Source organism: Balaenoptera ricei, chromosome 13 (genome assembly GCF_028023285.1).
Source record: "Balaenoptera ricei isolate mBalRic1 chromosome 13, mBalRic1.hap2, whole genome shotgun sequence".
NCBI classification, from domain to species: domain Eukaryota; kingdom Metazoa; phylum Chordata; class Mammalia; order Artiodactyla; family Balaenopteridae; genus Balaenoptera; species Balaenoptera ricei.
In genome coordinates, this window is record NC_082651.1 from 55,909,917 (window position 1) to 55,926,350 (window position 16,434).

General features: G+C 36.2%; 1 protein-coding gene and 1 long non-coding RNA gene across 3 annotated transcripts in view; one reads left to right on the top strand and one right to left on the bottom strand.

The window, feature by feature from the left end:
- Positions 1 to 3,625, bottom strand: part of CFAP36 (cilia and flagella associated protein 36) — a 32,614-nt gene extending 28,989 nt beyond the window's left edge. Inside the window, exons 1-2 of the mRNA XM_059943304.1 lie at positions 3,345 to 3,625; positions 443 to 507 (exon numbers count right to left, since the gene is read on the bottom strand). Coding sequence (XP_059799287.1) covers positions 443 to 507; positions 3,345 to 3,459 — 180 coding nt within the window. The 5' untranslated portion in view covers positions 3,460 to 3,625. The remainder of the gene's footprint in view (positions 1 to 442; positions 508 to 3,344) is intronic.
- Positions 3,626 to 3,870: 245 nt separating this feature from the next.
- LOC132376868 (uncharacterized) overlaps positions 3,871 to 16,434 on the top strand; it is a 53,588-nt gene continuing 41,024 nt past the window's right edge. For both annotated transcript variants that reach the window (XR_009506447.1, XR_009506448.1), the window contains exons 1-2: positions 3,871 to 4,009; positions 8,255 to 8,298. This is a non-coding gene — a long non-coding RNA (uncharacterized LOC132376868). The remainder of the gene's footprint in view (positions 4,010 to 8,254; positions 8,299 to 16,434) is intronic.

Consider the following 16,434-nt stretch of genomic DNA (forward strand, 5'->3'; position numbering starts at 1 on the left):
ACAAAAAAGTGAAAATTTTTGCAGAGAATCAAAAGAAATTTTATTTACTCTCCCAGAAATCACTGAAGTCAGGATTATGAAGTTTGATGCAGTATAACTCTTCTGCTACCCAGAGCTATTTCTTAAAATCTCAAGACAACATGGCTAAATTAATAATTAACACTCCCCTGGCTGTATCAGCAGAAGAATAAGAATAAAATTTAAATACCGGATGCAAGATCCCTTAAAATAGTTGTCCTAAATCTATTTCTTACATTCTAGAGTCATAAGGATTGAGATGCACAGAGAACCCTTGGAGTCTAATGCAACTGGTAGTACTATTAGGGTAGATTGGAATTTTTTAATTAAAGAATTTTAATGGAGAAATCCATTTTTAAAATTCAGAACATCTTGAATTAATATTATTCGAATTACATTTAAAATCAGGTAAAAATATACTCACTAGTTCTTTGTACTCCTGATGAATCTCCGTATAGGTCAATTTGCTTTCTTCTTCATCATCAAAAACTAAATTTAAAAGAAAAATATTGCATAGTGTAAAAAAACAAGTCATTTCATTAATGCAAATATCAAAGTCCACTCTAGTTGTCTTACAAATAGAACTCTCAGTCTTATAAACCAGCTCTTCTGCTTTAAATTCTTGGGATTAAAAAAAGATGTATATATGCGTGTGTATGTGTGTGTGTATAGTGTTAGTTGTAAACAAGTTTTTTTTCCTACTTAAAATCTACTTCATATGGAAGATGAACACTAATTTGCTACTTTTCAATCAATAATATAAGGCAACAATTTCTTTATAAACTTTAAATGGAACATTATTGTTGATAGTTTTTAAATAATTCCTTTTACAACAGGTTCCAGATTATTTTATCATACTGGAACTTTGCTGATCCAAATTTTACTGAAAGTTACTAGGCCTTTTTTATTACATATAAATCAATAATGAAATAAAAATAAATAAAAACAAATGTTTACTGAATGATCATATGTGTGAAACAGTGTAGATTAGAAAGATATATATTCCCTCAAGAAGCTACAATGTGATTAAGGAAAGAAGACAAACTCATGAATTGTAAACAATAAACCCCCTTTTTATAATATTCCCCCCAAATGATCTTTCTAAAATGCAAAACTAACTTCTGTAATTTTCTATTTAAAACTCTTCAATTACTGCTCATTGCCTAGAGAATAAGTCTAAAATACTTAGAAGACCAGACAAAACCTTCCAAGACTGGATCCCAAATCTCAACTCCCACCACTCCAAAAACCAAACTTTGCACTCTTAACAATACACAGTTACTTGGAATACTGACAAATGTAACACAAAAAGACAAAAAAGCCCCATGCCTTTGCTCAAGCCCTTAGATCTCTTTGCCTTTACCCGGCCCCCCTTCTCCCAACCATTCTCCAAAATATTGCAAGTGGCACATTTTCCATGATCTGCTACCCACTCCCAACTCCTAGGCTAGTTAGATTCCTTCCTCTGAACTCTTGCAATACACAGCACCATGTGTCTACCCTTATTATAACACCTGCCACTTTACATTTAAATTCCATTTACCTGCTTGTCTTCCCCACCAAATTGCAAACTTCTCAAGCACAAGGATTTGTTTTATTCATCTTTCTACCCTCAGCTTCTGGCCAAACGACACTCAATAAATTTTGAAATAAAGGCTGATATTACAGAGTAGTACAAAACTAATTTTTAAATTATCTGAGGTGATGAATAGCACATTGACAACCCAAAGTCAGCAAAACATAAACATTATTATTTCAAGTGTCACTGGGATGTTACTTCCATTTCTCCTGGCACCTGCTCTATATAACACTGGGCATACATGCAATATAGCAGCTACTAAAGCTGTTTTCAGTTAATTTTGAAGCCAAATTACTACATTACATGTTTATAAGGTTGAGGATTACTGTTTCCCTGTAAAATTACACAATCAGGTGTGTTACAACTGAGATGCAGCCACTTTTGACATCTGGGGATAAAAAGAACGATGCTTTTTTTTTTTTTTTTTTTCCATTTCAGCATTTAGTTTCATTCAGTAGGGTAAATGGAATCAAAAGGTGACATAATTTCCTTCTTCTCCTAAAGGAGATCAGAATACCACCACATGCTTCATCAGTCTCATAATAGCATTTTAAATTCTTAAAAAGAGCAGAAATAAAAGTTATTTTGAACTTATTTTAAAAATTACCGGTAAGAACAATACTTAATAAATACTATTTGAATTTTGCTCATGGCAATGAGAATGTAATGAAAAGATTCAGTGGTCAGAGTAAATTTCCTCTTTACCGGCTTCATGGAATCTTAGGGCTGAAACGACTCTTAAAAGATCATCCAGGATAACCGACCATTTGATAGTTGAATTCCCCTCTATAATAACTCCATTAAGTTGTTGTCAGATTCCTTCAAACACTGCTAGTGGCTGGGGAGCTCATTACCTCATGAGGCAGGCTAATTTATCTGGGATACTCTCTGTTATGAAGCACTTCTTTCACAGAAATTTGTTCCCCTCTAGCTTGTACCCACTGACCCTAGCTCTATCTCACTGAACCTTACAAAAACAAGTCTAATCCCTCCAACATAAGACAGATGTTCAAACAATTAATGGATATGACTACCCTTGAAGTCTTGGCAGGCTAAACAACTGCGACAACAGCCTGTAATTATTCATATGACATCGTTTCTGGTTCCTTTTCCATGAATGGGCTCCAATTTGTCTCTAAGAACTGAATGCAGAACTCCAAAGCGTGAACTGATCAGAACCTGGAGGTACCCTTTCCTCACAGGAAATGTTCTGACACGGTTACATAACTCATTTGTTGTAAGATACCCTCCATTTTTGGTATAACCGAGACTCAGAGAACTCAAAAAAGGGAATACAGGCCACCGAGATCACCGGCTCTGGGCCTGCTGGAGTAATCACACACCCCTCGCCCACCCACTTTTCGGTCAACTGTTGGGATCAGAAGGAACTCAGAAGCAAACTGACGTCTCCCCTCCCAAGTCACTGGGGAAGTTGTTGAAGAAACCCACACAAACAGTGCACCTGCCCAGGGCAGAAAGGTGCAGGATGGGGTGAGAGACCCAACATAGGATTATAAAGTCTGATGTTTTTGGGATGTGTGCTTGGGCCCAGGGGGAAAGGTATCTCGGTCCTCGTTTTCATTTCCGTGAAGGAAAGGACGGGCGCAGTGACAGCAACACATCCTAAAAACCAGCTCTAAACCTGGCAGACAGGAGTGGAGACCGGGGAGATGAAAGGCAGTTTGTGGAGAGGCTGTTGGCGTGAGAGAGGTGAGAAAGGATTGACGATTCGGGATCTGAATTTTACCTTCACATTTCTGCTCCACAAAGTCCAAGATGGGAATGGACCAGTCCGGGCCCCGCAGAAACCCTGCGATGCTCTCCACCACCCATTCCACCTCGTCCTCTTCTTCCGCAGCCATTCCGCCCCCGAGGGCCGCCGCGGAAGCCTAGGCCAAACCCCCGGAGCCCGGAAGGCCTTGCGGCCGCAGGGAGCCGAGAGGAAACGGGAAGACAAGTTGCTCCCGCAGTCTCGCAGTCACCTGGATGAAAGCTACAAACCAGTTAACTTAAAACGGTCGCTATGGCAACACGCGTAGCCGCCCCTAGAAGCCGCCCGGAAGTGAAACCAGCTTCCGCGGAGCTAGCGCGTCTTAGAGAGAGGTATTTGAAGAACTCTTCCGATTGGCTGGAAAGGAACAGTATCGTGTCGAAAGGTAGCCTTCCGCCCATTGGCCCGGAGCTGCTGGGGCAAAGAGCAGAAGTGTAGCCATTGGCTGGAAATCCTGGAAAGAATCTCAGCGCTCCCTCTAGATAAATGCGTGGGACCAAGGTTTAGAAATGGCGCTGTGAAGGGCGAACTCACCTGGACTCTGACTGAAAATTTTAAAGGCTTCAGTTCACGGTTGTATCCCCACCACTCCGTCCCGACCATTTTCAGACCCGCTGGCCCAGAAACTTTGCAATTAAAAGGTTGTTTGAAAATACAAACCTGAGCAAAGTAGCTGTGTAAGACTTGCTGATTCGCTCTGCAGTCAGTTTGCATCCTGTAGCTGAAGGCGGGTCTTTAAACTTTCCTGCGCAGATAGAAATAACTAGAATTGAGTTTTTTCAAGGGCAGAATCAAAGTAAATGTTCCTATAAATAAATGTCTGGGTAACCACCAACCCTTTTGTTAAGTAACACTAACTCTACTTTTAGATTGGGGTCATTTGTGGAATGGGTCTTCAAAGGTCATTGTCAGGGTACTCGGCTTCCCAAAATATTTTCAAACAACCTTATATGTGTTTACATAAATGGGGTCATATTGTATGTACAGTTATGAAACTTTGTTCGCTTAATATTTGGTCATCTTTTCATATAAACATAAAACTATCATTTCTGTACAGCTACATGGTATTCTATAAACTACCGTTTCGTTATTTTTATTTCTTGTATATACACACAGTATCTTACTTGGATGCATAGATGTCATTAGTGTGCAGGGTTTTTTTTCCCTCCGTGGTGTGGATATACCATGCCATTTTTCCCTTCTACAAACTGCTAAAATGAATATCTGTGTGTCTCTAAGAACTGTTGGTTTATTGACTATTCCAAAGGATAGATTCTACCAGATTTGCTAAATGAAAGACTATATATACTTTGATTTGTGTGACCAATTCTCAATAGCTAGGTTAAATTACTTCGATTTCTCAAATTTATAAACAATTCTGTAATGAACATACTTGCACATGTTTTTCAGCTCTAGTCTCATTACTTACTTTGAATAAATTCTCAAAGGAAAGATTACCGAACCTATTTTTAAAAGCCTTTTTGAAAAATATCTTTACCAATCCACTAGGTTAAAGATGATACATAGTTTTAATTTGCATTTTTAAATTTGAATTTGAGCTTTATTTCATATTGATTAGCCTTTGTGTTTCTTCCTATGTTATTTTTTCATACCTTTTGACCATTTCTTCTTGGGATTTATTTTTCTTATTGATTTGAAAGAGCTTTTTATACATTAGTATAAAAATTTTAACTCTTTGTCACATGTTACAGTGACATGTTTGTAATTTGTCTTTTAGTTCACTGTGTCTTTTGCCATATAGAAGTTTTACATTTTTTATGTAAATGGTAGCCGATAAGTTATTTTCCTTAGTGGATAGCCATGCTCCAGGTACCACTTACTGGAAATGGGTGTGGTAAGTGTGGTGGGTTTTGAGTTACTGAGAAGAGGTAAAAGGAGAGAAGGACATCATCATTTTGGAGCTAAAATATTGTGACACCAGAAGGGGATTACTGTGGTTTCTTGTTCTCCTTTTCTGTCTTCTAAACCAGCTTAAAAGAGAAATACCCCTTTTGTTCTGCCAGTTTCCTTTCTTCATAAGGAAGTTACTTGTCAGGTTTCTAATGAGCGTGAAGGCCACAAAGTGCTATCCAACTGCACTCAGCATTACCTGGCCTTAGGGTCTTTATCTTTAGTCTCTTGGAAGTGCTTTCCAATTCCACTGGAAGCAGATAATAATTGGAATGCACAAGCTCTTCTTTCGTTTATTTTTTCAGCATCATTCTTCAATGTGGCCAATGTGAATTCCCTCAGGCCTGCAAGTTTTCTCATTTATTTCAAAACATTGGATTATTTCAATTTTCTCCTCAAATGTAAGGATTTTCTTTTTAGTCAGTACTTGGGACCTTTATAAGAAGGATGCTTATACAGATTTAATATAATATATTCAATATGCTTATCATGAAATAAACACAAACTCAAAAGAGCAGTGCACACACTCTTAGGGCAATGCATGTGGGGTGCTCTGGAGGAAGAATAAGAAGACGAGGTGGGTGTGTGTTGTGCATTTTACCATATATCACTTTGTTCAGCCAGGTAGTGTTTTTCATGTTTTGCAGTGCTGCAAAGCATGGTCCTCTCTTGAAAAATCACAACTTCTCATTTTGGCAATTTTATCTGCTACATATGAACAGATTTTCACATTGAAGTTGTTTGTTGTAACAGAAAAGACTGAAATAGATAACATACATACCCATGTAAGCATACACACACACACACACACACACACACACGCACACACATCTACAGTACTTTTACCATGGTGTTGACAAGAGGTTTAATTAGAGAACACATAAAAATTACTTGGGACCATGCTTGGTAAGTTAGTAAAGTAAATGCTCAATACATGTTAGCTATTATTATATGTAATTTAGATTTTTTTTTAACAACTTGCATTCTCTTTATTTTGTCTCTCTTCACTGACAAGTCAGTTACATTCTTTACTGCATTCCTGCTGAAATCTCTTGCTTCTCCCCATCCCTGTATGGGAACTGAATCTCTGCTTTACTAAAGGGTTATAAAGTTCAGTCTTAACAAGATAATTACATTCCTCCAGATTTTTCAGGGACCACGTGAATAGCAACTACTTACATTTGTGTAGTAGTTCATAGTTTACAAAGAAATTTACATCTGTTTGACTCAGGACAACCTTAAGAGCTAAGTGAAGATGGTATTAAGATTTCCCCCATCTTACGGATGATGTGTATTAGTTTGCTAGGACGGCTGTAGCAAAGTACCACAGACTGGGTGGCTTTGTCAAAGGCTAAGAAATAGTCAAAGTAAAACCAGTGAATCACCAAAGTAGTAATTAGTTAAAGTTTATTGTGCACACATCAAAAAGACAGTTTGCAGACCAGGAGCTCTTAAACTAAAACATGGAATGAGGCTCAGGGGTATATTATTATAAAGCAGCTTATGTAATGAGAAAACAGTGACCATTTATTCTTTACAGTGATTGGTTATAATAGTAGAATTTTCTTAAACGATAGGGAATTTGTCAGTGATTACCTGATATCAACCTTGGGGAACAGTTCAGGTTTCGCTTATGATTTACAGAGGCATAAACAAGAAATGACCCAGGTCAAGTAGGTCTCACACAACAAACTAAATTAAGCCTTGTTTGTATGACTAAACTGTTTTTATTGGCTAAGGGAATTTTCAAAGCCAGTCTCCCTTTGTTTCTGATGTTAATAGCTTGAGCAACAGAATTTTATTTTCTCATAGTTCTGGAGACTAGAAGGCTGACTTCAAGGTGTCAGGAGGTTTGGTTTCTTCTAAGCCCTCTCTTCCTGGCGTCTAGATGCTGCCTTCTCACTGTGTCCACATGGTCTTCCCTCTTTACCTGTCTGTGTCCAAATTTCCTCCTCTTATAAGGACATCAGTTGAAGGGGATCCAAATGTGACACCCTAAAATATGCCACTTTGGCATATTGATTATTTTGAGCTGAAGGCAGCTGAGAAACAGCAGATGCAGAAATAGCTCTCTGCTCTCCTGCATCTGCATAAAACAGGGCATAAATTTCCCATGAGAAACCTACTTACTTTCCCTGTACCAGGCAGAGGCGAGGAGAACACTCATCACTGGAGACGAGGAGTCAGTGCTGGGATGAGTCTGCATAAACAGACTCTACTAAAATAACCCTTGTCTTCCATTAGAAGATATCTTAAACACTCCTTCCCCATGTATTTACAAGTCACTTCTGCACAATTTGTCAGCCCTAGAAGCCCAAGTCCTCTTTCCTTTGTCTAGTCACTTCTCCACAGTTTATCACCCTTTGTTAAAATGGTACATAAGCCCACAAGTCTCTCTGCTCTTTGACTTTTTGCACTTCTTCTTTTTGGTGAAGCCCCCATGCATATAAAATTGTAAATATTAATAAAATTGTATGCCTTCTCTCCCATCAATCTGACTTTTGTCAGTTTAATTCATAGGCCCCAATGACTAAACCTAAGAGAGTAGAAGAAAGGTTTTCTCCTTCCCTACATAGTCATATTGGATTAGGGCCCACCCTAATGACCTCATTTGAACTTAATAACCCCTTTTAAGGCCCTCTCTCCAAATGCAGTCAAATTTTTAGGTACTGTGGTTAGAACTTCAACATATGAATGTTGGGGGACATGATTCAGCCCATAACAGGTGGGAAAACTGAGACTGTATGAGGTCACATTTCTTGCCCGGGGTCAGCACAAAGTCAGGGCTTGCACTTCTCTGTACTTGACACTTAAGCAACAAGGTAACCTCCAATTTTAATTTTTTAATATATCACAGAAGTTTTTCCATGTTTACATGATCCCTTTTAATGTTACCTAGTGTCTTAGCTTGGGCTGCTGTGACAGAATACCATAGTCTAGAGGGCTTATAAACAACAGAAATTTCTTTTTCACAGTTCTGGAGGCTGAGAAATCCAAGATCAAAGAGTCAGCTGATTTGGTGAGTGCCCACTTCCTGGTTCATAGACCGCCATCATCTCTCTGTGTCCTCACAGGTGGTAGGGGTAAGGGAGCTCACCAGGGTCTCTTTATAAGGACACTAATCTCATTTATGAAGGCTCCTCATGACCTAATCACCTACCAAAGACCCCCACCTCCTAATATCATCACTTTAGGGGTTAGGATTTCAACATATGAATTTTAGCGGTACACAAGCAATTCATTTCCATTGTGTGAACATAATACAATTTATTTAAACAATTCCGTATTTACCTAGGCTGTTTCTTGCACTGTTTTAAAAATAAATGCATCCTTGTAACTAAATCTTTGCACCTAATCTTTACCACTTTGTGAAAATGAATTCCTAAAAGTGGAATTGCTAAATCACACAGCAAGCAGTTTTTAAAGACATGTACCTATGGAGTTTGGTTTTGTTTTAAGAGGAAGTATTGTGCATTCTGCAGTCGTCATGGTTAAATGCTAATTCTTATCCCTTTTATTATTGTTTTATATCCATGAGTCTACATGTCCCTACAAATGCACAAATATATCTCAGATACTTGGGAGATTGCTAATTTAGTCAGGGGAGGACTAGAGAAATGATTGTAAATTCCAGAGGACATAAATTCTTTAATTTCACAAATGTATCTCCAACTCCAACACAATGCTTCGCACTAAGAGACCCACAATGAGTATTTGATGAACATGTGAATTATGACTGGAGTACATAGAGCCTCATATTTGCCTAAAAACAATCCATTTCTCTTTTCTGCTCCTGGGGGAGACAGTAAAGGTGTGACTACTGGCAGAGCGGGGGTTTTTTTAACTTTAGCAAAATATGCTTGCATTCTAGATCAGATGGCTGAAAGTTATTATTAGCAATAAGCTTAAAAATACCAATGCAACAGAAGTGTCATTTTCATATGTAATTTATAGAACATATAAAACAGCCCTAATGAACTACCTAATTACTACTCCAAATGGTATGAATTCAGCTTTCAAGTAAAGAAAGGAAAAAAGGTCACTGCTTTAATCCTCCAAATTGCTTTTATTCTGGCTATAGAAAGACTTTTTAGAAGTTCTAAATTATAGGTTCTTTCCAAATAGTCTTGATTATTTGGTTTATATAACAGCAAAGGGATGGAGGAGGTTTCCATGGGTTGGCAAATAAATAATTACCTGCCATATCTTCAGATTCTCCAATGAATCCTTAGATTTTTATTGCATTTGCAGATGTAGCATCACAGAATTTCCATTCTCTTTTCAATGTCTTTTGTTGCTCATAATCTATAAAATGTTCAACAACTTGATTTAAAATAACAGCAAAGAAATGAAAATACAATGACTTTTCAAATTGTGACTTAACACATACATTTGGTGTGAAATGGCATGGCTTAGAATCCTTTCGTTACTCATTGAGTGCATACTGTGTGCCAAGCACCATGCTAGAAACCAAGAATAAAGAGCTCGATATGGTACATTCTGAATTCCAACTGTATGATAGTTTGCTTATTTTCATTTCATCTCTAAATGTTCAGGATCTTTGTGTGAATTACTCTTTTTCTTTCACCTCCTTTTCTTTAGTCATTAGGTTTTTTCATTGTCTTATTTGTGTATGTGTAGATAATTTTCCTATTTTACTTTCTTCTCTTCCCTTCTACCTTGGATTACCTACTAAATTGACTCTTGTATTTGTCTTCTATTGTGTTTTCTTATCTATTTTCTCTTTTCTTTTAACTACTATATTAGTGACTTTGGGGAGGATGACTAATTTATAGAACATGTTTATATGCATCTTAGATCTGCTTTTAGTTCTCTCTCTTAAAAGCAGCTGTAGCCTAAATTAATGTCCTCTAAATTTTTTTGACTAGATACTCCATCAGTAAAAAAATTTTGAATACTCCTCTTAATATTTGAATATATGTTTACTAATGACTTATGGACCTGTACATATACATATATGAATTAAACAATTGTATAGTGTATAATTAAAAAAACAAAAGTTGAAATTAACAAAGGATGAGATAAAAATATATAGGTTGAAATTCTAATACTTTTTCCCTGAGTGCCAATGGATAATTTTGTGGACCCACTGTGGAGGCCACTAGTTTGGGCTTGATAAACTTGATAGTTTGGGCTTCTGGCATAGTAAGGAAGCCAGTGAGTGTCCTATTTGCTTTAGTCCCATTTTGAATATCTGGGAAAGATGATAAAGAAAATTTCAAGGTTCATATTTGGAGCCCAGAACATTGAGATCAAGTCTCTCAAGCAAAAAAGGATGACAGAAGCCTCTTCCACCTTCAGAAGAGGTGGAATCAGATACCCTGACTGGGAACCATCCTGATGTCAGAGGCAGTAGGGAAGCGGGCTTAATAATGGAATATTTTTTAAGGATGGCAGGGAAACACTCTTTTATCTATTCATTTTAAAATTTTATCTTTATTACTTCTTGTGTTGGAAAAGTCATATGGTCAGCCCTCCATATCCACGGGTTCTGCATCCTCAGATTCAACCAAACGTGGATCAAAAGTACTTGAAAAAAAAAATTCCAGAAAGTTCCAAAAAGCAAAACTTGCATTTGCCACACTGACAACTATTTTCATAGCATTTACATTGTATTAGGTATTAGGAGTAATCTGGAGATGATTTAAAATAAACAGGGGGATATGTATAGGTTATATACAAATACTACAAATACTATGCAATTTTTCATAAGAGACTTGAGCATCCACACATTTTGATATCCACAGGGGTCCTGGAACCAATCCCCCATGGATACCAAAGGATGATTGTATATGTATATTGAAAAAAACTCAAACGGTATAGAACTACACAATGAAGAAAGTGAAAGTCTTCTATTTTTCCTACCACCTAAAAAAAACTCACTGTGATTGTTTGGTTATCAGCCTCCAGATATTTTTAATGTGCCTATTGACATATATTATTATCTTCTTTAACCAAAATGAGGCCATTCTCATTTGTCTAACTTGCTTTTACTTCATTTTCCAAGGATCTTTCCATATTAATACAAAGAAATTGTTCTTTCAAATGGATGCATGGTATTCCATTATACAGATGTACCTTTTTTTTTTATAAATTATTTTATATTTATTTATTTTTGGCTGCTTTGGGTCTTTGTTGCTGCGTGCGGGCTTTCTCTAGTTGAGGCAAGCGGGGGCTACTCTTTGTTGCGGTGCACGGGCTTATTGCGGTGGCTTCTTTTGTTGCAGAGCACGGGCTCCAGGCACGTGGGCTTTAGTAGTTGTGGCTCGCGGGCTCAGTAGTTGTGGCTCACGGGCTTAGTTGCTATGAGGCACATGGGATCCTCCCGGACCAGGGCTCAAACACGTGTCCCCTGCGTTGGCAGGCGGATTCTTAACCACTGTGCCAGCAGGGAAGCCCTAGATGTACCTTTTTAAAATGAATATCTTATTCATGCTCATTTATAATATTTTGCTCTTATAAACATTGCTGCATTAAACATCAATGTACATGTATTTTTGCATTCTTGCCAAGTCATTTCATAAAAGAGAATTAGAATTCTGGGTGTAAGGATATGAAACATTTCTGGAACAATAAAATTTTCAATCAGTGTTACCAAATTGCCCTCCAAAAGGCAGTACAAACTGACACTCTCACCAAAAGATTGTGTTTATATTTCCACACCTTTTCAGCACCAGAAACGTTAGTGTTTTAGTGATTTTTTTTTTAATCTGAAAGGTAAAAAAAAATTTACTTGTTTTAATTTACCAATGTTTAATTGTTAATGAGACTGAGGATGTTTCATATATTAATTGGCCATTTATGTTTGTGAAAACAATAATTTTTTTTAAAGAATATTACTCTTTTATTTTTATTTATTTATTTATTTTTTTATTTGGTTGCTCTGGGTCTTAGTTGCGGCAGGCGGGCTCCTTAGATGAGGCTCACCTGCTCCTTAGTTGTGTCATGTGGTCTCCTTAGTTGTGGCATGCAAACTCTTAGTTGCGGCATGCATGTGGGATCTAATTCCCTGACCAGGGATAGAACCTGGGCTCCCCGCATTCGGAGCACGGAATCTTACCCACTGTGCCACCAGGGAAGCCCCAAAAGCAATAATTTTTGTTTTGTTTCTTTTTAACTTTCTATTATACAAATTTGCGCATACACCAAAGAAACACTATGCTTCAACAATTACCAACATTTTTGCCAAACCCATCATGTCATTTTATATAGGAGTTCTTTTATGTAAGATTGGAAGATGTCATTTAGTGCCCTTTGACTCAGGCACTCAACTCTAATTCTTTGGCTAACTAGAACAAGTGTAAACTAAAGGGTAACAGCCAACCCTAGGCATCTTGCAGCAGTGAAAACGTAGTTGCAGATTGAGGCCACCAGATGGCAGACCACGGGGAAAAAGAAAAAGGAGAAGAAATCTATGCCTACCAAGACCCAGCTTCGGATGGCCCAAAGGTTTTAGGGAACTTTGCTTCCTATTAGTAGTGCGGGGGGCTGGGCAGATTAGTCAAAGGCATTGTTTTAAACCATAGTAATGTTATTTAATTATAGTAATGTCATTTATTATCTGATGCATTTTATTATCAGATTAAATATCTTTTATATTTTCTTTTTCGTTTTTTTCTATGAATCTCTAGGGCTCCAAAAATAATGTTTTAATTGGAATTGCATCAGAATTATAAGTTAATTTGAAAAAAGTAAGATCCTCATACTATTTATTTTTCCCATGAAAGAACATGATGTTTTCCCCATTTATTTGTCTCCATTTATATCTTTCAATAAGGATTACAGTGTTCCTTATAAAGATCATGCACATCACTCATTAAAAATTTCACTTGGTAACAGGTTTATTTTACATGTATAACTGGATTTTGACGATTTCATAGAAATATATTGACTTCTGCAGGGTTAATATTTACTCTCTGCATTCTTTTATTAAGAAATAGCTATGAGTTAGTTGTTTTTAATTTCCCTGCTGTGGAATTACTTAATCTGAAAAGCATCACAAAATTCTTGCGCTTGCCTTTCTACTATTTATTTCTCTTATTTCTGTTTCATACTTCATTACATTGGCTAAAAATGGCATAAAATATGAAATATTTAATAATGATAAATGTATCTTTAGTATGTTTAACTGACTTTTTATTTGGAATAGACACTCATCGTGTTTATTTTAATTTTATATAGTAATATGTTTTTATTAAGAATATAAATGGATGTTGAATTTCACCTGGTGGCCTTTTAGCATCTACTGAGAGGATCATATGATTTTTCTTATTTAATCAATTAATATGGTTATTTTATTAATGCTTTCTCATATTGTCAGCTTTCCAGTCTAAGGTAAATTCTCCTTGATTTCAGTGGGTTAAAGTTTTCATGTATTTTGAACTAGATTTGCTAGCATTTTATTTATTTTGTGTTTAATATTCATAAGTTAGGTTTGTCTAAATTTTTTTTCCGTGTCACATCTTTATTAGATTATAGTGTCAGAGCTATGTTTAGCTCATAAAAGAATTGGATAACACCCAATCATTTTCTCTGTTTTATGTTCTGGAATAAATATGTAATGATTTTTATCTATTTTATTATTATTATGTTTCTAAGGCCGATCCAAAAAGAATGCAATTTTTAAAACTTAAATGAAAATAAACAAATGCTTGTACTAGACATGTTTTATAATTCAAAACCTTAAAGAACTGTAATAAAGGATATTTCCCCCACCCCAACATGTTAATGAAATGCCTGCCAAACCCATTATAAAAGATTATCTCTGTCTGAGTGTGCTCTGGGTTATACTATTACATAAAGCAGACAAAATCCTTTATTTTTCTCAGCTGTTCTGCTCAATCATGGAGAGAAAATTATGCCTAGTGATTCAGCATCTGAAATGTTATACAAAGTCAAAAGTTGCTGCCTATATATTTTTCACAATAAGCTATTGCATTTCTTAGGTGCTGGTAGATAATAATATTCCAAGGAAGTGTATTTCTTGGGGGGAGAAAAAAGGCAATAAAGAATTTTGACTCTTGTTTTATCTGGGTGTACATCTTGCCTCTAGAAGTAGCTCATGGCAAGTAGTTATGGTAAGCTTCCAGATGAATAATATTCATAATTCATTATGGCTCTTCTGACAGATCACAGCTTTGTTCAGCAGAACTCTCTGCCATGGTGGAAATGTTCTGTTTCTGTGTCCAATATCTACTGTGGCTCTGAGGACTTGAAATGTGGCTAGTGCAAATGAGAAACTAAATTTTTATTTTTATTTATTTTTAATTAATTTAAATTTAAATAGCCACTTGTGGCTAGTGGCTACCAAATTGGACAGCTCAACTTTCAAGGTACAAAATTTAATTAGTAGTAGATACATTAAAAAATCCAGAATGTTTTCACCACTAAACATTTCCTTATTATGCATAAATAAATTTCACTTGCCAGTATTTTGACAACTGAGAATCAATATCAGTCTCTGCTCACTTCTCCAAAATTATTTACACTTGCATTTTAAAAACTTGGTTTAATACCTCCCAGCTGAGCCACCTTCTTTTGCCATTCTGAGACGTATTCTGTTTTTCCTGTCTTGGCATTTGCTGTTGTTGTTGTTCCACTTTGTTTACATGCTTTTAGCTCTGTCATTAGGAGTCTTTGTAATTTTGTATCCAAACCTACTGAATTTTTGGTACTTTCTTTAAAAAAAAGTGATTTGGTTTAAAAATTGTACATGAACATTTTGCCATGTATAATGATGGATAATTATATCAGAATCATAACAGTAAGATGATCATGGGTAAAATATGATCAAGAAGAATTTGCAAAAAAAATTTTTAATGAGAATTTATAAAAATAGAATTGGCACTTTAGTAAGGAAACTGCAGCTATATCATTGAACTGCTTTTCAAGATGAAGCCAAATTATACTTTAAACTTTCTAAAAATGTGCACTTCAGTATACACCAGTTTTACTTGCATTCTCCACATCCAGTGCCACTATTATTAACATTTTAAGATTTGGTGGTTATGTTATTGTAACAATCCTGCATGTGCTGCTTCTTGTATTTCTATAGCAGCAATCTGAATGTATACTTGACAAGTTTTATGATTTCAAATGACCTAATAAGATCCAGAAATTATTTCAGTTAATTATCTTTTGATTAACAGATTGCAAAGTACTATTTTAGAGGGATTGGAATAACCACTCATTTGAAGCTAAGGGATTGGAATAACCACTCATTTGAAGCTAAAGCTTCATCATTTAATAAATTAATTCGTCTTTCAAGTCAGAAGCTTTAGTAGTTGAGAATAGTGGTAGCCACCTATTTTTTTAAAAGGCTAATTTTAAATGAAATTATCTGTGACTGGAATCCAAATACTGAAAACATTGAAATATTGGACTGGCTGGGTACTTAAAAGAACAAGTTTCTATGAAGATGCTGAGTCTGGTGGTTGAGGCCATTCTAATAGGGATGAGAGAGGTGACTCACAAACTCTTCAGAAAGGAGATGCTACACCTCACTCAGATCAGTAACTGAGAAGATTAGTCTAGCTTCTTGATAAAATGCAATCTTATTACCTTGGTACCCACCAACTCACAATTCATGATATAAAATTTAAGTTTTCATTGCTTCTTAGGAAAACATTTTGCTAACAAAATAATAGTGTGAACACAGGAAATAATATAAAACATGAGACAATCCTTTTTATTTATCTATTTTTGTATGATTGCCTCATTTAAAAGTTAATGTAATATAAGATCATTTTTTATGATGGCTAAGGATATTAACTATTTTTACCTGTTTTTGTTTTTTTGTTTTGGGTTTTTTTTTTTTAAACAAGTTCTCGTTTTACATTTATTGAAGTCTTTTTTTTTTTTTTTTAATTACTAGCACCTTTAATTATTATTTATTTATTTTTTTGGCTGTGTTGGGTCTTCATTTCTGTGCGAGGGCTTCCTCCAGTTGCGGCAAGCTGGGGCCACTCTTTATCGCGGTGTGCGGGCCTCTCACTATCGCGGCCTCTCCCGTTGAGGAGCACAGGCTCCAGACGCGCAGGCTCAGTATTTGTGGCTCACGGGCCCAGCCGCTCCGCGGCATGCGGGATCCTCCCAGACCAGGGCTCGAACTCGTGTCCCCTACATTAGCAGGCAG